The sequence below is a fragment of the Triticum urartu genome, chromosome 2, assembly GCF_003073215.2.
Source record: "Triticum urartu cultivar G1812 chromosome 2, Tu2.1, whole genome shotgun sequence".
NCBI classification, from domain to species: domain Eukaryota; kingdom Viridiplantae; phylum Streptophyta; class Magnoliopsida; order Poales; family Poaceae; genus Triticum; species Triticum urartu.
Window position 1 is genome coordinate 726314759 of NC_053023.1, and position 25169 is coordinate 726339927.

At 44.6% G+C, this 25169-nt stretch overlaps 2 protein-coding genes and 1 non-coding gene across 3 annotated transcripts; 2 read left to right on the forward strand and 1 right to left on the reverse strand.

Moving 5' to 3' along the window:
* Positions 1-10565: 10565 nt before the first annotated feature.
* Positions 10566-16077, reverse strand: LOC125538257. The gene is made up of 7 exons (XM_048701532.1): positions 15836-16077; positions 12270-12356; positions 11898-12152; positions 11540-11618; positions 11192-11448; positions 11027-11102; positions 10566-10928 (listed from the first exon to the last, which is right to left on the reverse strand). Exons 1-6 carry the CDS (start codon positions 16075-16077, stop codon positions 11042-11044), a joined length of 981 nt encoding a protein of 326 aa, XP_048557489.1. The 3' UTR covers positions 10566-10928; positions 11027-11041.
* LOC125540186 lies at positions 15800-20221 on the forward strand. The gene is made up of 3 exons (XM_048703769.1): positions 15800-16436; positions 18060-18193; positions 18517-20221. Exons 2-3 carry the CDS (start codon positions 18063-18065, stop codon positions 19844-19846), a joined length of 1461 nt encoding a protein of 486 aa, XP_048559726.1. The 5' UTR covers positions 15800-16436; positions 18060-18062; the 3' UTR covers positions 19847-20221.
* Positions 20222-24854: 4633 nt separating this feature from the next.
* Positions 24855-24928, forward strand: TRNAE-UUC. The gene has a single exon. It is a non-coding gene; the product is annotated as a tRNA-Glu (tRNA).
* Positions 24929-25169: the final 241 nt, after the last annotated feature.

Consider the following 25169-nt stretch of genomic DNA (forward strand, 5'->3'; position numbering starts at 1 on the left):
GTTGTGAGATGATGTATTACGGAACGAGTAAAGAGACTTGCCGGTAACGAGATTGAACTAGGTATTGGATACCGACGATCGAATCTCGGGCAAGTAACATACCGATGACAAAGGGAACAACGTATGTTGTTATGCGGTCTGACCGATAAAGATCTTCGTAGAATATGTAGGAGCCAATATGGGCATCCAGGTCCCGCTATTGGTTATTGACCGGAGACGTGTCTCGGTCATGTCTACATTGTTCTCGAACCCGTAGGGTCCGCACGCTTAAGGTTACGATGACAGTTATATTATGAGTTTATGCATTTTGATGTACCGAAGGTTGTTCGGAGTCCCGGATGTGATCACGGACATGACGAGGAGTCTCGAAATGGTCGAGATAAAGATTGATATATTGGAAGCCTATGTTTGGATATCGGAAGTGTTCCGGGTGAAATCGGGATTTTACCGGAGTTACCGGGAGGTTACCGGAACCCCCCGGGAGCCATATGGGCCTTCATGGGCCTTAGTGGAAAGATGAAAGGGCTGCCCAAGGGCTGCGCGCCTCCCCCTTCCCCTAGTCCTATTAGGACTAGGAGAGGTGGCCGGCCACCCCTCTCCCTCTTTCCCCCTTTGGGGAATCCTAGTTGGAATAGGATTGGGTCCTACTCCCGGAAGGAGTAGGACTCCTCCTGCGCCTCCTCTCCCCCCTTGGCTCCTTTATATACTGAGGTAGAGGCACCCTAGAACACACAAGTTGATCCACGTGATCTATTCCTTAGCCGTGTGCGGTGCCCCCTGCCACCATATTCCTCGATAATACTGTAGCGGAGTTTAGGTGAAGCCCTGCTACTGTAGTTCATCAAGATCATCACCATGCCGTCGTGCTGACGGAACTCTTCCCCGACACTTTGCTGGATCGGAGTCCGGGGATCGTCATCGAGCTGAACGTGTGCTCGAACTCGGAGGTGCCGTAGTTTCGGTGCTTGATCGGTTGGATCGTGACGACGTACGACTACTTCCTCTACGTCGTGTCAGTGCTTCCGCAGTCGGTCTGCGTTGGGTATGTAGACAACACTCTCCCCTCGTTGCTATGCATCACATGATCTTGCGTGTGCGTAGGAAAATTTTTGAAATTACTACGAAACCCAACAGTGGTATCAGAGCCTAGGTTATTTATGTTGATGTTATATGCACGAGTAGAACACAAGTGAGTTGTGGACGATACAAGTCATACTGCCTACCAGCATGTCATACTTTGGTTCGACGGTATTGTTGGACGAGACGACCCGGACCAACATTACGCGTACGCTTACGCGAGACCGGTTCTCCCGACGTGCTTTGCACACAGGTGGCTTGCGGGCGACTGTCTCTCCAACTTTAGTTGAACCAAGTATGGCTACGCCCGGTCCTTGCGAAGGTTAAAACGGAGTCTATTTGACAAACTATCGTTGTGGTTTTGATGCGTAGGTGAGATTGGTTCTTACTTAAGCCCGTAGCAGCCACGTAAAACATGCAACAACAAAGTAGAGGACGTCTAACTTGTTTTTGCAGGGCATGTTGTGATGTGATATGGTCAAGGCATGATGCTGAATTTTATTGTATGAGATGATCATGTTTTGTAACCGAGTTATCGGCAACTGGCAGGAGCCATATGGTTGTCGCTTTATTGTATGCAATGCAATCGCGATGTAATGCTTTACTTTATTACTAAACGGTAGTGATAGTCGTGGAAGCATAAGATTGGCGAGACGACAACGATGCTACCATGGAGATCAAGGTGTCGCGCCGGTGACGATGGTGATCATGACGGTGCTTCGGAGATGGAGATCACAAGCACAAGATGATGATGGCCATATCATATCACTTATATTGATTGCATGTGATGTTTATCTTTTTATGCATCTTATCTTGCTTTGATTGACGGTAGCATTATAAGATGATCTCTCACTAAATTATCAAGAAGTGTTCTCCCTGAGTATGCACCGTTGCCAAAGTTCGTCGTGCCCAGACACCACATGATGATCGGGTGTGATAAGCTCTACGTCCATCTACAACGGGTGCAAGCCAGTTTTGCACACGCAGATTACTCGGGTTAAACTTGACGAGCCTAGCATATGCAGATATGGCCTCGGAACACGGAGACCGAAAGGTCGAGCGTGAATCATATAGTAGATATGATCAACATAATGATGTTCACCGATGAAACTACTCCATCTCACGTGATGATCGGACATGGTTTAGTTGATTTGGATCACGTGATCACTTAGAGGATTAGAGGGATGTCTATCTAAGTGGGAGTTCTTAAGTAATATGATTAATTGAACTTAAATTTATCATGAACTTAGTACCTAATAGTATCTTGCTTGTTTATGTTGATTGTAGATAGATGGCTCGTGCTGTTGTTCCGTTGAATTTTAATGCGTTCCTTGAGAAAGCAAAGTTGAAAGATGATGGTAGCAATTACACGGACTGGGTCCGTAACTTGAGGATTATCCTCATTGCTGCTCAGAAGAATTATGTCCTGGAAGCACCGCTGGGTGCCAGGCCTGCTGCTGGAGCAACACCAGATGTTATGAACGTCTGGCAGAGCAAAGCTGATGACTACTCGATAGTTCAGTGTGCCATGCTTTACGGCTTAGAATCGGGACTTCAACGACGTTTTGAACGTCATGGAGCATATGAGATGTTCCAGGAGTTGAAGTTAATATTTCAAACAAATGCCCGGATTGAGAGATATGAAGTCTCCAATAAGTTCTATAGCTGCAAGATGGAGGAGAACAGTTCTGTCAGTGACCATATACTCAAAATGTCTAGGTATAATAATCACTTGATTCAATTGGGAGTTAATCTTCCGGATGATTGCGTCATTGACAGAATTCTCCAATCACTGCCACCAAGCTACAAAAGCTTCATGATGAACTATAATATGCAAGGGATGAACAAGACTATTCCCGAGCTCTTCGCAATGCTGAAAGCTGCGGAGGTAGAAATCAAGAAGGAGCATCAAGTGTTGATGGTTAACAAGACCACTAGTTTCAAGAAAAAGGGCAAAGGGAAGAAGAAGGGGAACTTCAAGAAGAATGGCAAGCAAGTTGCTGCTCAAGAGAAGAAACCCAAGTCTGGACCTAAGCCTGAAACTGAGTGCTTCTACTGCAAGCAGACTGGTCACTGGAAGCGGAACTGCCCCAAGTATTTGGCGGATAAGAAGGATGGCAAGGTGAACAAAGGTATATGTGATATACATGTTATTGATGTGTACCTTACTAGAGCTCGCAGTAGCACCTGGGTATTTGATACTGGTTCTGTTGCTAATATTTGCAACTCGAAACAGGGACTACGGAATAAGCGGGCACTGGCAAAGGACGAGGTGACGATGTGCGTGGGAAACGGTTCCAAAGTCGATGTGATCGTGGTCGGCACGCTACCTCTACATCTACCTTCGGGATTAATATTAGACCTAAATAATTGTTATTTGGTGCCAGCGTTGAGCATGAACATTATATCTGGATCTTGTTTAATGCGAGACGGTTATTCATTTAAATCAGAGAATAATGGTTGTTCTATTTATATGAGTAATATCTTTTATGGTCATGCACCCTTGAAGAGTGGTCTATTCTTATTGAATCTCGATAGTAGTAATACACATATTCATAATGTTGAAACCAAAAGATGCAGAGTTGATAATGAAAGTGCAACTTATTTGTGGCACTGTCATTTAGGTCATATCGGTGTAAAGCGCATGAAGAAACTCCATACTGATGGACTTTTGGAACCACTTGATTATGAATCACTTGGTACTTGCGAACCGTGCCTCATGGGCAAGATGACTAAAACACCGTTCTCCGGTACTATGGAGAGAGCAACAGATTTGTTGGAAATCATACATACCGATGTATGTGGTCCGATGAATATTGAGGCTCGTGGCGGATATCGTTATTTTCTCACCTTCACAGATGATTTAAGCAGATATGGATATATCTTCTTAATGAAACATAAGTCTGAAACATTTGAAAAGTTCAAAGAATTTCAGAGTGAAGTTGAAAATCATCGTAACAAGAAAATAAAGTTTCTACGATCTGATCGTGGAGGAGAATATTTGAGTTACGAGTTTGGTGTACATTTGAAAAACTGTGGAATAGTTTCGCAACTCACGCCACCTGGAACACCACAGCGTAATGGTGTGTCCGAACGTCGTAATCGTACTTTACTAGATATGGTGCGATCTATGATGTCTCTTACTGATTTACCGCTATCGTTTTGGGGTTATGCTCTAGAGACAGCCGCATTCACGTTAAATAGGGCACCATCAAAATCCGTTGAGACGACTCCTTATGAACTATGGTTTGGCAAGAAACCAAAGTTGTCGTTTCTTAAAGTTTGGGGCTGCGATGCTTATGTGAAAAAGCTTCAACCTGATAAGCTCGAACCCAAATCGGAGAAATGTGTCTTCATAGGATACCCAAAGGAAACTGTTGGGTACACCTTCTATCACAGATCCGAAGGCAAGACATTCGTTGCCAAGAATGGATCCTTTCTAGAGAAGGAGTTTCTCTCAAAAGAAGTGAGTGGGAGGAAAGTAGAACTTGACGAGGTAACTGTACCTGCTCCCTTGTTGGAAAGTAGTACATCACAGAAAACTGTTTCTGCGACACCTACACCAATAAGTGAGGAAGTTAATGATAATGATCATGAAACTTCAGAACAAGATACTACTGAACCTCGTAGATCAACCAGAGTAAGATCTGCACCAGAGTGGTACGGTAATCCTGTTCTGGAAGTCATGCTACTAGATCATGATGAACCTACGAACTATGAAGAAGCGATGGTGAGCCCAGATTCCGAAAAGTGGCTTGAAGCCATGAAATCTGAGATGGGATCCATGTATGAGAACAAAGTATGGACTTTGGTTGACTTGCCCGATGATCGGCAAGCAATTGAGAATAAATGGATCTTTAAGAAGAAGACTGACGCTGATGGTAATGTTACTGTCTACAAAGCTCGACTTGTCGCAAAAGGTTTTCGGCAAGTTCAAGGGATTGACTACGATGAGACCTTCTCACCCGTAGCGATGCTTAAGTCCGTCCGAATCATGTTAGCGATTGCCGCATTTTATGATTATGAAATTTGGCAGATGGATGTCAAAACTGCATTCCTGAATGGATTTCTGGAAGAAGAGTTGTATATGATGCAACCGGAAGGTTTTGTCGATCCAAAGGGAGCTAACAAAGTGTGCAAGCACCAGCGATCCATTTATGGACTGGTGCAAGCCTCTCGGAGTTGGAATAAACGTTTTGATAGTGTGATCAAAGCATTTGGTTTTATACAGACTTTCGGAGAAGCCTGTATTTACAAGAAAGTGAGTGGGAGCTCTGTAGCATTTCTGATATTATATGTGGATGACATATTGCTGATTGGAAATGATATAGAATTTCTGGATAGCATAAAGGGATACTTGAATAAAAGTTTTTCAATGAAAGACCTCGGTGAAGCTGCTTACATATTAGGTATTAAGATCTATAGAGATAGATCAAGACGCTTAATTGGACTTTCACAAAGCACATACCTTGACAAAATTTTGAAGAAGTTCAAAATGGATCAAGCAAAGAAAGGGTTCTTGCCTGTGTTACAAGGTGTGAAGTTGAGTAAGACTCAATGCCCGACCACTGCAGAAGATAGAGAGAATATGAAAGATGTTCCCTATGCATCAGCCATAGGCTCTATCATGTATGCAATGCTGTGTACCAGACCTGATGTGTGCCTTGCTATAAGTTTAGCAGGGAGGTACCAAAGTAATCCAGGAGTGGATCACTGGACAGCGGTCAAGAACATCCTGAAATACCTGAAAAGGACTAAGGATATGTTTCTCGTATATGGAGGTGACAAAGAGCTCATCGTAAAAGGTTACGTTGATGCAAGCTTTCACACTGATCCGGACGATTCTAAATCGCAAACCGGATACGTGTTTACATTAAACGGTGGAGCTGTCAGTTGGTGCAGTTCTAAACAAAGTGTCGTAGCAGGATCTACATGTGAAGCGGAGTACATAGCTGCTTCGGAAGCAGCGAACGAAGGAGTCTGGATGAAGGAGTTCATATCCGATCTAGGTGTCATACCTAGTGCATCGGGTCCAATGAAAATCTTTTGTGACAATACTGGTGCAATTGCCTTGGCAAAGGAATCCAGATTTCACAAAATGACCAAACACATCAAGAGACGCTTCAATTCCATCCGGGATCTAGTCCAGGTGGGAGACATAGAGATTTGCAAGATACATACGGATCTGAATGTTGCAGACCCTTTGACTAAGCCTCTTCCACGAGCAAAACATGATCAGCACCAAAGCTCCATGGGTGTTAGAATCATTACAGTGTAATCTAGATTATTGACTCTAGTGCAAGTGAGAGACTGAAGGAAATATGCCCTAGAGGCAATAATAAAGTTATTATTTATTTCCTTATAATCATGATAATTTTTTATTATTCATGCTAGAATTGTATTAACCGGAAACATAATACATGTGTGAATACATAGACAAACAAAGTGTCACTAGTATGCCTCTACTCAACTAGCTCGTTAATCAAAGATGGTTATGTTTCCTGACCATGAACAATGAGTTGTTATTTGATTAACGAGGTCACATCATTAGTTGAATGATCTGATTGACATGACCCATTCCATTAGCTTAGCACCTGATCGTTTAGTATGTTGCTATTGCTTTCTTCATGACTTATACATGTTCCTATGACTATGAGATTATGCAACTCCCGTTTGCCGGAGGAACACTTTGGGTGCTACCAAACGTCACAACGTAACTGGGTGATTATAAAGGAGCATTACAGGTGTCTCCAAAGGTAGATGTTGGGTTGGCGTATTTCGAGATTAGGATTTGTCACTCCGATTGTCGGAGAGGTATCTCTGGGCCCTCTCGGTAATACACATCACATAAGCCTTGCAAGCATTACAATTAATATGTTAGTTGTGAGATGATGTATTACGGAACGAGTAAAGAGACTTGCCGGTAACGAGATTGAACTAGGTATTGGATACCGACGATCGAATCTCGGGCAAGTAACATACCGATGACAAAGGGAACAACGTATGTTGTTATGCGGTCTGACCGATAAAGATCTTCGTAGAATATGTAGGAGCCAATATGGGCATCCAGGTCCCGCTATTGGTTATTGACCGGATACGTGTCTCGGTCATGTCTACATTGTTCTCAAACCCGTAGGGTCCGCACGCTTAAGGTTACGATGACAGTTATATTATGAGTTTATGCATTTTGATGTACCGAAGGTTGTTCGGAGTCCCGGATGTGATCACGGACATGACAAGGAGTCTCGAAATGGTCGAGACGTAAAGATTGATATATTGGAAGCCTATGTTTGGACATCGGAAGTGTTCCGGGTGAAATCAGGATTTTACCGGGTTACCGGGAGGTTACCGGAACCCCCCGGGAGCCATATGGGCCTTCATGGGCCTTAGTGGAAAGATGAAAGGGCTGCCCACAAGGGCTGTGCGCCTCCCCCCTTCCCCTAGTCCTATTAGGACTAGGAGAGGTGGCCGGCCACCCCTCTCCCTCTTTCCCCCTTTGGGGAATCCTAGTTGAAATAGGATTGGGGGGGAGTCCTACTCCCGGAAGGAGTAGGACTCCTCCTGCGCCTCTCTCCCTGGTCGGCGCCCCTCTCCCCCCTTGGCTCCTTTATATACTGAGGTAGAGGCACCCTAGAACACACAAGTTGATCCACGTGATCTATTCCTTAGCCGTGTGCGGTGCCCCCTGCCACCATATTCCTCGATAATACTGTAGCGGAGTTTAGGTGAAGCCCTGCTGCTGTAGTTCATCAAGATCGTCACCACGCCGTCGTGCTGACGGAACTCTTCCCCGACACTTTGCTGGATCGGAGTCCGGGGATCGTCATCGAGCTGAACGTGTGCTCGAACTCGGAGGTGCCGTAGTTTCGGTGCTTGATCGGTTGGATCGTGACGACGTACGACTACTTCCTCTACGTCGTGTCAGCGCTTCCGCAGTCGGTCTGCGTTGGGTACGTAGACAACACTCTCCCCTCGTTGCTATGCATCACATGATCTTGCGTGTGCGTAGGAAAATTTTTGAAATTACTACGAAACCCAACAGCCTTCCACGCCAAGGAAAGTCCCTTCCGGACACGGGACGAAGTCTTCAATCTTGTATCTTCATAGTCCTGGAGTCCGGCTGAAGGTATAGTCCGGCTACCCGAACACCCCCTAATCCAGGACTCCCTTAGTTATCTTTTGAATTTGTTGAATAAAAGCTTAGTTCGATCCTTTTCAAGTGTTTTGCTTAGTGATCTATCCATCTTTATAATCGTGTGCAAGACATATAATAAAGTTTAGTTCAAGTTTTGCTTTCTTTACTTTTATGTTTCAATCAAAATAAAGAAAAATAATAATGAAAAGATCATATGCTGATCTTATGGTAAGTAATGACATCATATAAGGAAAAGTATAAGTGGTAAAATTTATTGGAGATTGACAAACATAGCATTGGTCAATGATGCAATCCATGAAAGAATTAATAAGGGAAGAGAAGATTCGCATGCAAATACACTATCCTAGACATCTTTTATGATTGTGAGCCCCATCAAAATATTTTATGCAAAATTTGTTGATGTTGGACAAGCAAAACAACGTAATGATTTATGTTTGTTCATATTCACATAGAAGTTATATTGTCATAGATCCTTTAACATGTGGTGCTTGCTCCCTATCTTTGCTAGCCAAAAATTTCGCACTAAGTAGAGATACTACTTGTGCATCCAAAAATCCTTAAACCCAAATCTTATTTTGAGAGTCCACCATACCTACCTATGGATTGAGTAAGATCCTTCAAGTAAGTTGTCATCGGTTAGAGCACCATTGTCATTTTTATGCTTTGTGTTAGTTGATGTTGAATATGACTGTGACTGGATCTCTTTTGCCATGAATTACAATGTCGAGTCAGTCCTTGAAATTCAAAGGTCCTTTGCATTTATGTTTTGCGGTCTCAGAAATGGCTAGCAAGATACCATTGTACCATATTATATTATGATTGTTTTGAAAAATTATTGTCATCCGAGAAATCTCATTATTGCTCACTAGTTGATTATGCTATTGATATGAGTAAATGTGAGACCTAAGTGTTATTGTGAATATGGTTAGTTCATAATCCTTGCTGAAAACCTGAACATCAGTTAGACATATTTGCAACAACAAGATCAAACAGAGTTTGTAAAAGTTTTTCTTTGTCACTTTCAGTTTGTCAACTGAATTGCTTGAGGACAAGCAATGGGTTAAACTTGGGGGAGTTGATACGTCTCCATCATATCTACTTTTCCAAAGTCTTTTGCCCTTGTTTTGGACTCTAATTTGCATGATTTGAATGGAACTAACCCGGACTGACGTTGTTTTCGGCAGAATTGTCATAATGTTATTTTTGTGAAGAAATCAAAGTTCTCGGATTGATCTGAAAATTTACGGAGAATATTTGTGGAATATATAAAAAATACTGGCGCAAAAAGATACCAGAGGGGGGTCAACCAGGAGCCACAAGCTCTGGGGGCGCGCCTACCCCCTCCCCCCAGGGCGCGCCTCCCAGGCTTGTGGGGGCCTTGGAGCTCCGGCAACCCTAACTCCAACTCCATATATACCTACTCGTGTAGGAAAAAATCAGAGAGAAGGATTCATCGCATTTTACGATACGGAGCCGCCACCACCTTCTGTTCTTCATTGGGAGGGCTGATCTGGAGTCCGTTCGGGGCTCCGGAGGGTGAAAATTGACGTTGTCGTCAGCATCAACTTTCCTCCATCACCAATTTCATGATGCTCATCGCCGGGAGTGAGTAATTCCTTCGTAGGCTTGCTGGACGGTGATGGGTTGGATGAGATTTATCATGTAATCGAGTTAGTTTTGTTAGGACTTGATGCGTAGTATCCACTATGTTCTGAGATTGATATTGCTATGACTTTGCTATGCTTAATGCTTGTCACTAGGGCCCGAGGCCATGATTTCAGATCTGAGCCTATTATATTTTCATGAATATATATGTGTTCTTGATCCTATCTTGCAAGTTATACGCACCTATTACGTGTTATGATCTGCATACCCCAAGGTGACAATAATTGGGATTCTTTCCGGTGATTACCGTAGTTTGAGGAGTTCATTTATTCACTAAGTGCTAATGCTTTGTTCTGGTTCTCTATTAAAATGAGACATTAATATCGAATATTGGTTTCTGAGACCGAGCTCAGATGCTCCCAAAATCTATACCGCAGGTTGTCATGTGGATTTGCGCCCACTGCTGTATTTCACTATTGTATATCTCCATATTTAGCACTGCTCAGCAGCGCAATGAATGCGACTGCATGTCACACTGTACAAGCAGAACAGGCAGTTGAGGCACGGTTCAGCCATATTTCTGAGCCGGCCTGAGCCGTTCACCATCACTCACAGACGGCTACTAGACGAGCCCGTCTTAAATACATCTCTGGAACTGCCATTATTCTCTTCTCCGTATCATCTGATCACGGTCAGCCACTTCATGTATGTTAAGCAATGAATCAAATAACCAGAAGTAGTTGCAGCATATTTAAATTCAGACAGATCGTCATCTGTTCACATAATCTCTAACACGTACATAGTTCAAATTACTCTAATTAGATCTCCATTAGGAATACATCCCATGCCCATAGCTTTCCAGATGCACAATGCTAGTAGGGTTTTCTGATGCAAAATAACACTAGAACTCAAATGTGCCCATTTAACGATAAGTACACGCACAGCCAAAACTGCATGCAGACTGGAATTGCTAATGTCTTTCTCGTCAGTCAATGATCTCCTCGTACAGGAACTCCGGGGTATCTCCCTTGTTCCCCTTCATGTTCACTATCTCGTATGCAATCTTCTTGCGCAGGTGCTCGATCTGACCCTGTGATGAAGCAAAAATAGGAGAAAACTATTAATTACTTTCATCAAATATGCCTATCAGTTTCAGCTAGTCAAGAAATAGGTTAGGTGGTTCCATACCTGGGTTATAGTTGATTAAAGGTATAGACCGGTGAACTCCAGCTCGTAGTGAGCGACATATACGCCACTGTCTTCCCTGTGAGGAAACAATATTGAACTTAGGAATTTTGCAGGCAATTTTCTTTTATCAACCTGAAATGCCTAGGTATGTTCTAGGGTACTCACACACGCCTAATGCATGGCTTGTGCTGCGCCACCAAAGGGTACACAAACGACCATCCAGTGGTCTCAACCAAACCGGCTCCGAACATGTCACTGAATATGGTGCATAACTTCTGCTGAAACTTCCTTGCTAGCGGCCCATGTTTGATTTTCATCTCATCCGACGGATCTGTCTCCGTTGGGTCAAGCACCATCATAATCTTCTCGGTATCCAGGATATATAATGACCGGCAATCCATGAAATGCACCGGGAACATGAACTGAAAGTTGATTTTCAAGAACACAGAGAAAATAGGAAAATTAGGAGCATATGGATAACTGATGCTCAACTTTTCCATTTATTCCGTTTACCTTCTTTAGCCAATCAACTCTATAGCCCGTGACTTTAGAGTCCATCGTCATCTGATGGCTCACTGTCCAACCATAACCTGTAATTTGGCAACGTACACATTCAGTCTACGAGTTCTTCCACCAAAACAATATTCAGTCTAATAGTTCTACTACAAGAATACTAACAGTATGATGAATGTGGTTCTGACTGTTAAACAAGGCACCGCTAAGGATGGGATGCAATGGCCAAGCTTACTTTCTGGTGTATATCGACTTTTTTTCTAACGATTACAGAAGTAAACAAATTCCGACAAAATCCAGTGCAGTTGTGACGAACATACAGTGACAGACCAACAGCGGGAGGATTTGGGTTTACACCTTTTTTGTCCTCCCAGATGCCTCTGGATTGACTCTGTCAGTAAACGGGGCCGACCTCGTCGGTGATGCATCCGCACGACGGCGGACTCGAAGTCCTGCCATATCATTCCCATCGCCGCCGAGCTGTTGAGCGCAACCAGATCCAGTATTTGAGTCTGCAGGAACGGCAAGGCCGGCTCCGCTGTTTGGCAACAAGACCGGGGGAACCGGATCTGGGTGCTCGAGGTTGTCCGCGAACTCCTCTCGTAATGGAAACCTGCAAGAAGATATCAATGGCCGCTACCAGGGCCCGTTCGTTAGGTCTCTTCTTCAAGGAAAAACAGCCTGAAGAGCAAATCCTCAAAAAACTAATTGCAGATCTGAGACCACTTACCTGTCAATGGCATTAAGCAGGAACTCAGCCCCACCATCTTCCAATTCCCCGTGCTCGCCGTTGCAGAACGAGCGCCGCAGCAAGGACCTACTCAGAACGGAGACAGAGGTGGGGGGAGAGGGACAAACGGCTCAGCCGTCCACTTCCGTCGCCGCACACCTATCTGATCCCTGGCTCGGCTGGACTAGTAACGATCTGGTCCATGGACCAGAGTTCCCGTGTGCGAGCGCCGTTCCACCCATACGCTTTGGGCCCACGAAATAGCCACTGTTTCGTACCGTATTTCATCGTACGTCCCTTTTTCCACGCTCGACGTCACACGCGTCAGAACGAATTATTCGGATCCCGAGCCTGGAACTGACGCCGGCGATTTCGGGATCATCTGGGCTCGGGCACCAAATCGCCGTGTCCCATTAATATCTCTTAGTTTCCTTATGGACCCCGCTGTCACGAGAGGGTAGGATAAAAGATCTCATGCAAATTCTTTTTCATAAGTACGTATGACTATATACAAAATATGTGCCTAGATTATATTGATGAATTGAAGCTAGTTGAGTGTCGCTCTAGTTTATAACTACTACATGATGAATATTATCCAACACAATTATCCATTGCTGATCCAATGCTTACGAGCTTTTCACATATTGATCTTTGCTAAGTTACTTTCGCCGTGCTGCTGCTACAATTACTATAAAATTGACTGCTACTATTGCCACTGTTACCGTTACTTCCATACTACTTTGCTGCAGATATTAAGTCTTTCAGGTGTGGATGAATTGACAACTCAACTGCTAATACTCGTGAATATTCTTTGCCTCCCCTTGTGTCGAATCAATAAATTTGGGTTGAATACTCTACCCTCAAAAACTATGGTGATCCCCTATACTTGTGGGTTACCATTACTTAAGACTAGCAGTCACACAAGCTCATAGAGCTCGCTGCCTGAATCAGTTCGACTTCTTCAGTCTCAACTTCAAGCAGAAAGACATGGTAAAACTCAACTCCAACTTGAAGTCTAATCTCTAAGGAAGTTCGCAGAGAACTCCAATGAGAAACTCATTGCTAAACAGCTAGAGTTGGAAGATGTGACCGACATGCTAGGCCGGTCTCATCACCTTGCTCAGCTGCTTGCGCAGCAGCTCCCGCGCAAGGCTAACGTTTCTTGAAGCATGGTGGTCTCGGTTCAGTATTATTTTGTTGCGTTGCAATGTCAAGGGCCTTTAATGCCCAGTTTTTGTAATCTGCTTCTTGGTTGTGCTTTATGATCACTGGTGGCGAATTTTGATGCCCAGTGGATGTAATATGTCCTAATTCCTTTATTGTATAGTGTAGATTTATTCTTAGTCACTGCGTAATTTTTTATTGTATAGCGTAGGTTTGTTCTTCATTCCTAGTTATGTATATGTTATCATTCGCTATCAGAAAAAGGGTGAAAATCTAATGGAGGTGAATGGGCTGAAACATGCGCCTCTAACGGGCCTACATTTCAGTGGGCCATAATTGGGCCGGCCCGCAAGATGTTGTACTTGGGCCTACGCGGACCTGCCGTATGGGCCCTTCATGGATACGGTACGCCCAGGCTCATAACTCTCATGGGCCTTTAGCAGGTCCAATGTTTAGTTGGGCCCATGTAGCTTCGGGCCATTAACAGGCTGAATATTCTGCTGGCCTGTGTTGGCCCAGAAGACACCATCGGCCTTTAGCAGGCTGATAAGCATGTTGGGCCTCCATTTTCAAGAGTAGTCCACAAGCCTTTATCAGGCTGAAATATACCTCGCGCCATTATTGGCCCAGTTAGATGACAGGTCGTTATCAGGCTGAAACATACCTCGGGCCTTGGTTGGCCCAATCATATCATGGGCCTTTAATAGACCGAAAGCTTAGTAGAGACACCAATGGGCCGGAATGTATGATATGCCTTTAACAGGCCCGAAGTCAAGTTGGGCTAAATGTTGCCACCGAGATCACGAGCTATTAATGAGTCGAATGTCGCGTCGGACCATAAATGACCCATGCAACACGGGGCATTACCAGGCCGAAAGACACATCAGGTTGAAAATGGGCCCATTTCTACATTGGGTCTCTAACAGGCCGAAAACACACTGGGCCGTAATGAGGCCCAAAGACCGAGCGAACAATTAACGCGCCCGATCTGGCAGTGGGTCATAAATGGGCCATGTTCAAGCAAGCCGCGTTAGTGGGCCGACCCACTAGTACCTAAGCAAATCTTATGGGCCTTTGAATGGGTTGGCCTTTTTAACCTAAATGGGACATTATTTGGTCGTGCCATGTGTCACTGTTTCATAGGCTCGTCTTGTCCATTGGATGAGTGACATCTATCACGATGCCGAGCTAACACATGGTTCCTTTGACCAATGAGAATTTTACACGTGAAAAATCGCCATTGGTCCGGACTATTAATGGGTCATCGAATCCAAAACCGGACCCAATAGATTAATGACGACCCGTTATGGTGGATGCCACGTGTCGGTTACCCTTGATGAAAACACTTCCATGACGCGCCATTTATCGTCATGGAAGTGGACACTTCCATGATGATAATTTGAGTATTGTCATGGGACACTTCTACGACAGCATAGGTATGATTATCTTGATTGATTCTGTCATAAAATCGTCACTGATGTATATGCATGATAGAAAACGTGACCTACTGTAACAAACACGTATCATCACGGAAGTGGTTTTTTATAGTGGGCCTTTCCACCTCCCCTGCAACTGAATCCGGCTACCAATAAAGCAGCAGTCACGTATCATCACGGAAGTGGTTTTTTTATAGTGGGCCTTTCCACCTCCCCCGCAACTGAATCCGGCTACCAATAAAGCATTAGTCGGTGGAGCTCGGAAGAACATCGCCGCCGTCGCAATCTTTTTGGTGGGAGGGAGAGAAGGGAATGAGGACTGGGGAGGGACAGGAGCTAGGTTTGCTGGAGAAGATGTTATATACCAAAGAAATTTTTGGGTCGTTTGTGGTCTGTTTGGGCCCTTGTGTTTAAATCTTTCAGCCCATCCTGCGGAATTGCAGCAATCAGAAAGACAACTCGCGCTGTTTCGGGCACGAGTAGCGGCAAATTGTGGTTCTCCAGTGATTGCCTCGCGGGAAGGCTCGCAGAACACGATAGCATCGCGATCGCTCAGTTTTCGCCAGCGATTTACAAATTTGATGAGGAGGTCTCATTAGAATCAAACTGCATCTTATACTCAACAGATGAAACGCGGGCCATGATGAGGTCAATCCGATTTTAATTGCCAAACATAGTTTTAAGAAAAATCCATTCGACACCGTCACAAGCCTTGTGCATATCACGCTTTACCGCACAAGTACCCACTTTCACATTCTTCTTTTTTTTCATTGAGCGTGACGGCCTTTGATGAACTTTGCTCACGATGATATGCAAAATGTGCATTGATGCTCGCACCACGAAACCCTCCCCCCCAAGCAAAACAAAAAATAAATTATAAAGCACACCCAAACAAAACCAGGGTGGTGTCGCCCCTCCTCCTCGCCCCGCCCCCGCACCGCCTCGCCCCTCCTCGCCCCACCCCACCCCCGCACCGCCTCGCCCTCCTCGCCCCCGCACCGCCTCGCCAGAACTCGGAGGGGGCGAATCGCCGCGGCGTGGTGGGCCGGCGTCGTCGTCGCACGCGCGGGAACGGAAGGGACGCCGGAGTCGAACCCTGGGAGTGAGCGCACCACAAGTACTTCGACCGCCGCGGCGCGGGGGCGGGCGGTCGTCGTCGCGCGCGCGCGCGTGCGGGAACGGGAGCCGGAGTCGAACCCCAGAGGCATCCCGAGGTCGAGCCCTTCAAGCACTGGGTGGAGGTCGACCCCAACCCCAAGTACTTCGGTCGCGGCGGCGCGGGGCCGGTCGTCGTCGTCGTCGTCGCACGCGCGTACGGGAACAGGAGCCGGAGTCGAACTCCAGAGGCATCCCAAGGTCGAGTCCTTCAAGCACTGGGTGGAGTTCGACCCCAAGTACTTCGGTTGCGGCGGCGCGGGGCCGGTCGTCGTCCTCGTCGCGAACGCGCACGGGAAGGGGAGCCGGAGTCGAACCCCAGAGGCATCCCAAGATCCAGCCCTTCAAGCAGCGGGTGGAGGTCGACGAGTTCATCCACAACTCCTGGAAGAGAAGATCGACGATCCCATCGGTGAGATTTGATCTTACAGTTTGGTGACTCTAATCTGCCTTGCTTAATTTTCCGTGTTAAATTTTGGTGCACGTAGAATCGGGGAGACCGACTATAGATTGTGTTGTTGGCGCGGATCCAGACTAGTCGCTAGATTCTCGGATCTGACATGGTTTCTGTCTTTCTCGAGAGTGTGTTTCTGTTTCTTATGTTCTGTTGGATGATTGATATGAATGAAATTACTAAGGCTTTGATTCATCGGCAGGTTATCTGTTAGTAGAATATCCTATGCATGCAGGTTTGTAGTGTTTTGTTCGGACATTGGGATGTGCTGACCTGCTGAGAATTGAATTTCGGTTGAAATGAATTGTACGGGCTTTGGCATTTGTTGTTTAGAATTTGAGATGCATTGAGACTTGAGAAGCTGTGGATTTATCACTTTGGTAGAAATGAGTCGCGTGGGTTTTGCTGTGCTTGTGTGGTTTTGACTTGCGCAATCTGTAGTTGTTCAGAAATAGGGATGTGCTTGCTCCGACAGTGAAGTATTTGTTCAGAAATAGGGATGTGCTTGCTCCAACAGTGAAGTAGTGCTTAATTTTGGTCGAAATTAATTGCATGAGGTTTTGCTGCGCTGGCATGGCTGTGCAAGCAAATTGTATTTGCTGCTCGGAAAGTGGGATGTGTAATGTGTTACTCTGATTGTAGTTTTGGAGTCGTGGATGTAGCGATTAACTTTTGTAGATTTGCATGGGTTTTACCACGCTGGCGTGGCAGTGAGTTACTCGGGTTTGCGATTGTCATCAGAAATATGTATGTCGTGCCCTGGTGTTGTTTTGGAAAATTGGATTTATTGCATAGTTAATTAGTTGTGCATGTATTGACCTGCCAGTGTGGCTGCAATGCCGTGTGACCATAATATTACGCTATAATTAATTTATCCATACATAATTACAAGGAATGTTACCTTTAAGTTGCTCTATTTTGTACTGTTAATGTGTGGTGTGATTGAAAGGCTGGATGAAGATGTTTTACATGCTGGTGTTGTTGCATGGGTGTCGAGGTGCATCTAGTTGTTACCAAAAAAGGGTTGGTGTTGAAAGCATTACTGTAGTGTGTCGTAATGTATCCAAAGGTTGGTGTTGAATTCACTTGTTAGTTGTTACTGTAACCTTTCAACTCAATAGTTGTACACTCAACATCGAAGACTATCACAGCAACATTTGTGTTATGGTTTCTGCAACCAGAATGTTCTTTCTGAAATTGACTCTTGTGCCTCTTAGAAGCGAAGGATTTTACCATGTGATTGATACATCCTACTTATTGCCCTGGTGTTTTCATATGGTCATACCTATTTTATATTAGTTGGTTATCACAAAATAGCCTTGTACAATTGTACATTACCTTTGCAGCCTTTACTTTGACTATGTTATGGCGAATCGTTATTTTTCCTTTGTATTGCAAGGTATGCTTTAACTAGTACGAAATAGAGAGATACATGGTAGGAAATTGAAGAGCAATTATTTGATAACACTGGATAGTTCGGAACGTAAATCATATAACTTGTCTGCTTTTTTTTAGTTCACTGAAGAGCCATTACACTTTTCTACATAACAAACTGTATGAATGATCATTTTGTAATTTCAGATCATGAGGATTGCTCGGTTGGCGCTCCAGATCCGATCATTGCTTACAGGCAGCCCAAGTCCTCGGAAACCTTTTCTGTATCGGCATGTCTCAAGCTTTCCTAAATGGGACTGCACTCCAGCAAGCAATAGAAGGTAAGTGTTGGCCCACTTAACTGTTTGAGGCACGCCACAGTACCATAATTTTGGCTACCAACCATCTTGTAGGTTCATGTGGGGCCTTTTGCTTTCTTCATTGGAAATACTAGCATATTAGATCTTTGTTTAGACGAGTAATAGTGAAGGTCTTGTTTGGGACGCATGATCCTGGGTCATTTTGTTATGTCTTTTTGCATTTAGATTTGCTAATCAATAGTTGTTTCATTTCTGAAATTAATCAGTGTCTATGTTTCCCTATGTTGCGGCACTAGCTCTTTAAAACATGTGTTTCTCATGTGCAAGTTATTTTTTCTGTATAGCTGGCACTCAAGGGAAATAGATGTTAAAGATCTCGAAGATCCAATCAGCTTTTACCGGAGAAACCCAATCTTCGATAACATTCTGACAAACAAGCTTGTTGGGAGACCAACAAGCAAGAAAGATAAGACAAAGATCAATGAGTTTCGTGCAAAGATATGTCGGATGGATCAAGAGATGCTTTCAGAATTGGCTGCATTCGGGATCAGGTCATTAGCAACAGGGGTTCTGAGACATCACGTTGGGGGTATCCATTTAGGCGATGCTGTGAATCTGTCCAACTTAAGGATATGTAAATCTTCTGGGGAGTGGATTTTGCTAAACACAATGCCGAAGGAACCAATGGAAACTCTCACTTTGAAGCATAGATCTGAGGATTGGATTGTGATAAGGAAGCTTGTCGAGGATGTTGTAGAGGCTGTCTGTGGATCTCAGATTGTCTATCCAGTAGACTTTCAGCATTGGTTGGATCAATTAGCAAAACCAAATCCAAGGATATTCCTGATATTATATCATACTGTTTTCCTGAGATTGAACCCTAGGTTTTACTATCACATTCAGATGGATCAGTTTCTAAGGAAGGAACCAAACTACATCAAACATAATCTCATTAATGAACCTGAGCTGATTGAAATGCTGCGCAATCTTGGTGATCTGAGGGGTTTGCTCAGTTTCGCTGAAATGCACGAATTGCTGAAGTCATGTATGGACCACTATGATCGAGCTGAGCCAACTGCTGCAAGTGAATCAAAGAGCAAAAGTGGAGCTGTAGCAGCAACTGCAACCCCAACAACTGCCTCCAAGAGAAGAGGGAACAAAAGCAAAACAGTAAAACTCAATGCGACAAGCACAGCAACTAATGCTGCATGTCAAGGTCTGTCTCAGTCTCCTGTTGCTCTTCGGAAGGGCCACAAACATTTCAAGGGTGGTAAAACTGCAACAACGATAAAAAATGCAACTAATTCTGCAGGCAAGACTCAAGCATCGATAGCATCAGGCCAGACTGTTTATGAACAGGAAAGACTCGATGGCGGGCGGAACTTGGTCGCAATTAACCGCAATGGTCCAATTCATGGCTGTCAACAATCTTTCAAGTTCTTCGAATTTACAGACAGATCAATGCTGAATAGGCAGGCAATTATCCAGTTGCTCTACTTTATATTTCTCCCTTTTGACCATACCGCTCTGGAGCTATTCTACAAGAAGAATATTCACCCAGCTCTTGACATGGAGGGTCTTTTTGGAGAGACACCTGCCACATGGAGAGCAGCAATCAAGCAGCAACAGGATGATGACATACTCGTAGAGCAAGCAACCAAGGCTGAGATCTGAAACAAGTCTGTTCTTGTTGTGAGCATCAGGTATGATTCGTAACAAGCCCTTCCCGGTGACATGAAGGAGCAGCAGCAAGGATGAACAACTGTCCTGTTGGAGCCGTTTTCTTGTCCTAAATGCTGTTCCATTGATCTTGTCTTGAAACTGATTTGATGATGATGTTTGTACAGCGATATAATGATGTTAAAACGATCACGTAAACTTGTTGAACACAGCAAATTTTGCTGTTGTTTTGTGATGTTTTGCGGTAGAAATGTTAAACGGGATGATGTTTCGTTGATCTTGTCTTGAAACTGATTCGATGCTATCTGCCCACCGATGTGATGATGTTAAAACTATAATGTACGCTTGTTGAGCATGACTAATGTTTTGTTAAATGTATCTGCTTGTTGAGCTGAAAGTACAAATGTTTTGTTGTATCCAGTTTATTGTGAATTTTTGGCAGCGGTACACCAGTCAGTCGATGACCAAGTCGCCACTGACTGGATTGCGTCTCAGCTTTAGTAACGATGGAGCCAAGAGTGTAGATTATACTGTTGGAGACAACCCCATTTCTTTTGTGCAAATGCATGGGGTAATGTAGTTCAAAATTTTGTTACCATTTTCCATGCAAGTTTCTGCCTTAAATGCCAAAAATGATCAAAAGGATATTTGCGTTCTTACAAATCCTTTAGAACTTTTCCAGGGTTATTATATACCATCGATCACAATCATATCAGAAGATCAGCCCCAATGGAATTCATCTTGACCAGTAACAAAGATAAAACCAAAAATCAATGCCAATTGATGTGAACAAGTTTCACTATTGCAAAGTAACTTCCCAGCCTAACTTCTCTTGACTCGTCTTCTTTTTGACTGAAGAGACACGCACATAGCAAATTTGACAAAGTTTGGCAGCACAGAATGAGCACACGGAGCTCTTAATGCCACTTCCTGTAGCTCCACGCGGTGACTGCGCCGATGGCAAGCCAAAACGCTGGTCACCCCCACTGTGCCGCCGGTCCCCTACCACCGGCGCCGCTCCGTCCGCGCACAGTGAACTCCCCAGCGTGTCCCCCTATCCCCCTGTTCTCGCCAAAGCCCTTCGTTGCTCCTCCCCTGTCTCCAGGAGCTCGCCGGACCCCGACCGCCCATGCGCGGCACTGCTCGGCCGACCACCAGCTACCGCCGTCACCTCGCCGCTGGTTCCAAACAGATCCCCGCATAACCGCTTACTCAACCCCCCCCCCCCCCCCCCCCCCCCCTCTATTTGCCACGTCCAGTCCTCGGACCCTCTCCACTGTCGCCGGCAATCACGCACCCAAGGCGCAATCATGGCGTCCCCTCGGCCCCGGCTATTTAAGCCACCCCTGCGTTCGCACGCGTGCAAGATCCCATTACTATCCAAACTAGAAACCTCCCCGTGCAGGAATAAACCCATGTCCCCTTCCTTCTTCCTCTCCGGCGAGATCACCGCCGTCAGCCCCCTCCGCCATGGCGAGCTCGAAGCGCTTCCCCTCGCCAGTTACTTTACAACGCGTGATACACTGGTGAAGTCGTAGCTCTCCATAGACTCATTTACTCCGAGGGATGACCGGGAGCTCGACATCGACCTCGACCGATGAGCTCCTCCGCGGGAACCGATGCCGCCGTCGCCTGGGTCCTCCCCTGCGTCCGTGAAGTATTGCGTCTAATGCGCCTCGGCTTACTAAGAGCACTGATGCCTGTCGCGCCGTGGGAGATGGTCGGAGTCGCCGGGAATCGTCGTCGGCGTCGTTACTGACGTCACGTGCGCGAGGCAGACGACGGCCTCGTTGAACCCGACAAGTGGGACCGCATGGGCCCAGCTCGTCAGCCTCTGTACCGGCTTCCCCCGTGGCGCCTTCTCCTTTTTTTTGAGGGGTGGTGGTGCCCTCTCTGATCGCGGCTTTCCCGTAGGCCGGCGTATTTTATATACAACACCATCCAGTTTCGGCCCAGTTCGGCCCATCTTCAGAGAATTGCACCCGTGCCTGCAGTATTGCAACAGTGCACTTTCTGATTAATTCTCAAAAAAAAAGTGCACTTTCTGATTTATTCGCAGAAAAAATCAGACCCAAAGGTGAATATTTATTTTACAGATTGGCCCTGGCATTCAATCTGCAATAACTTTCAAAGCCCACGTTCATACTTTTCTGAGGCCGGTGCAATGCAATCCATTTCATTCATGTTGCAAGTCTCTAAATTCGCACATATGCACATATTCTTTATTCTGTCATTCTCCGAATTATATTTTCAGATATTATTAATTCCTCCGGCGATCATCTATCTTTCTAAATGATCTTCACCCGAGGTAATACAATCAACTAGCCTATGCCCCGTAACATTGCTCACGATTTTTTTCGCATGATCTTTATCTTGATCTACATGCTAGAAGTGTGTATATGGTTTATGGTTTATATGGCTATGCTTTATGTGCTTGCATGGTATATATCCATATCCTTATATGCTTTGATTGCTAGAAGAGTACTAGAGATGTGATATGTGCGTATGAGTATGGAATCTGATGATTCACTCTAGTCAAATGAATAAACTTGTCGAAAGTACATAGATGCCAACTTAAAAATAATGGTGCACAATACCTTAACCGAACACTTACTTTATTTGCACCTGTTGAGCCCCCATGCCTAGCTTAGGCATGGATTAGATACATTCATACTTTCCTGCGGTTACTATGCCTCACACTATGTGGTAGTGATTGTTGATGGCTTACAACAACCGTTTTATATATTGATTGCACTATGACTATTATCCTTAGATGGAGTGTGGTTGTTATGTTATATAGTGATGTTGTCCTTTGTCATGATTATCCATTATTATAAAAATGTGATGAACCTGATTTATTTATTGGCATGATAAAGAACACACCTAATCAACACAACCGCCTCCATTAGTTAGATCGAGTCATAGTGCCGCTCAACCGAGCTAAATAAATGCGACCACATTTGCCTTACCTAGGAAGGCCCTAACCTAATATATCACCAAACCTCTTATTTTCATCCTCATTGGGTACGATTAGATGGCGTACATTGCCTAGGCCAGGTGAGCAACGTCTAACTTATGGGTGCATTGGACAAGTAGTTGTTATTGAGTACTCGAATCTAGTTAAACCGGTCACGGTCAGGAATGCCCTGGGGCATTGGGTCCATATATGCGCCCCCATGACATTGTTGTCGATGATGTTATAGACGTGTTATGATGGTAGAACCGGTTTGTTGGAGTAACATTTGTCCACTCGCGAGGGAAGTGTATCGAGATACAAGACAAAGAGGGGGACTTCATGGTGTGGGTAAAATATACAACCTCTGCAGAGTCTTAGCCTATTTGAATAGCTGCCTCCTCGATTATGGACACAATTTGCATTTGGCCACACTATTTATTTCGTCTGTGTCGAGTTTGGAGGTATGAACATCTTTAAATATAAGATTGCACGTGAACAAACTTGAAACAGGGGATATGTCATAATTTTGTGCAGGAACTGGATGACATGACATGTCATGACTTGGTATGTTAGCCATGATATGGCTAGGAGACCGATGATATTGATTGGTAGGAAAACATGAGAATGATCTTGGGTGATAATAAGAATAAACCTGAATAAGATGCATTTGCAGGAACATGCTTTATCCTCGTTATATTATATTTAGTTCAGTTATCTTGACAGATATGTTAGTGATTTCTTGATAGCTAGACTTGCCGTGATACTATTTATGCTTGCCATGCCATGTTAACTATAGTTGTTAAGTTAAATTTTTGCAGATTATGTTGGTAGGTCATGTTTTCTTTTTATTTTCTTCTTTTGCAGGGGAGGTCATGTTTTCTTTGCTTGGGATATAGTATGTTATTTGATTGAGCTTGCAGTACATTAAAAGTACTCACAAGACTTTTAACGTGGGCATCTTCAACTAATATGCAGCTAGAGTGTTCGTGTGCTAGAAGATTAATCCAGCTAGTCATGTGCGTTTATAGAGCCCATCCATGAGCCATTGTAACCACTGAAGTCTTCCGCTGCGATAATTTAAGCCACTGGTCTATTACGACAATGTCGTATAAACAATCTTGCAATAGCTCTGTAAACCTGAGAATATATTGTCGTTAGCATTTCCATGTCATGAACTCAGTCATGCATGCTCGTTATCCTGGGCTGAGGTATGGAAGTGCCCTTAAGGGTATGAGACAGTCACCATCATCCGAACCGATGAAGATCGGTAAAGGGATTTCTCTCCCAAAGATGCCTTGCCACCAACTTCCCGTTCCGGCCACAAAACGGATTCCCCATACACATTAGGTTGTGTTTCTAACAAAAAAGGTGTGCACCGACGTTCACTGCCCTTCTTCTTTGACCTCCACGACGACGAGGAAAGTGGGTCGAGCTGTTGCTGAAGCCATGTACGAAGGTTCATGTATAACGAGTACATGCCTACTGTCAGATCCTTGTATCTTTTTTTTTTGGTAAAATCTGCGTGTGGTTTCCCACAATAATATCTATGGAAACCCAAGTACCTTCAACGAGTAAGATTTTCTTTTGGTTATAATGACCAAAAAAAGTATCTTAACTAAGGATAACTTGTTGAGATGAGTCTGGAAAGGAAGTAAAATTTGTGTTTATTGTGGACAGGGTTAATGTATTGATCATTTGTATTTTCAAAAGGCTAACTTGGAGCCTCATGAAATGTGTTTTTGCTCTTAATTCTACTCTTGTTAACCTGAGTGGTTGTTCTGGTAGGACCTGCAGCAATGTTCTGGTAGGACATGCAGATACGGATGAGGAAGAAACCCTCCCGCCGCCGAGGCCCGAGGATATCATCGACGTGGCCGGTTGCTTGATCTTGCTGACGAAACCAGACTTCCATCCATGCCCTACTGTGCCTTTTTCGGTTTTCAAATTACAGTTCGTCTTGTTTGTGGTGTGAACAGTTGTCGTATGGGCACGCGTCCTTTTACCGCGCTGTGATGATATTACGTTCCACACGCAGTTGTCCACAAGTCCATTGTCGTCCAGCCCGGTTAGGATACCTGGCTTTCACCCAGGCGACCCGGGTTCAAATCCCGGCAATGGAGATTTTTTTTCTTCCAGTTTTATCTTTTTTACTATTATAATAAAACACGAGGTCGTCGGAGCAGAGCTGAGCCAGCGCATCGCCCGTAGCTTTGCTCGGCACAGACACAACAAAGGGTAAGGCAGCAAGCAACCGTACAAATTTCTTCGGAGTTTCTAAAACGTTTTGGATTTTTGGCTAATTCTCATTCGACTGAATCTCGATTTCACTCTCAGTCGAGTTTTGAACCGCCTGATCGTCGT

What these genes read in the sequence shown, in the direction of transcription:
- LOC125538257 (XM_048701532.1), bottom strand. Translation starts at nt 16,077, where the DNA reads ATGCCTCTGGGGTTCGACTCCGGCTCCCGTTCCCGCACGCGCGCGCGC. An exon ending in GAGGGCGAGGCGGTGCGGGG is followed by an intron (nt 12,357 to 15,835) that starts GTGGGGTGGGGC and finishes CGTTCTGAGTAG; the next exon opens with GTCCTTGCTGCGGCGCTCGT. An exon ending in CTGCTTAATGCCATTGACAG is followed by an intron (nt 12,153 to 12,269) that starts GTAAGTGGTCTC and finishes ATCTTCTTGCAG; the next exon opens with GTTTCCATTACGAGAGGAGT.
- LOC125540186 (XM_048703769.1), top strand. Translation starts at nt 18,063, where the DNA reads ATGAGGATTGCTCGGTTGGCGCTCCAGATCCGATCATTGCTTACAGGC. An exon ending in ACTCCAGCAAGCAATAGAAG is followed by an intron (nt 18,194 to 18,516) that starts GTAAGTGTTGGC and finishes TTTTCTGTATAG; the next exon opens with CTGGCACTCAAGGGAAATAG.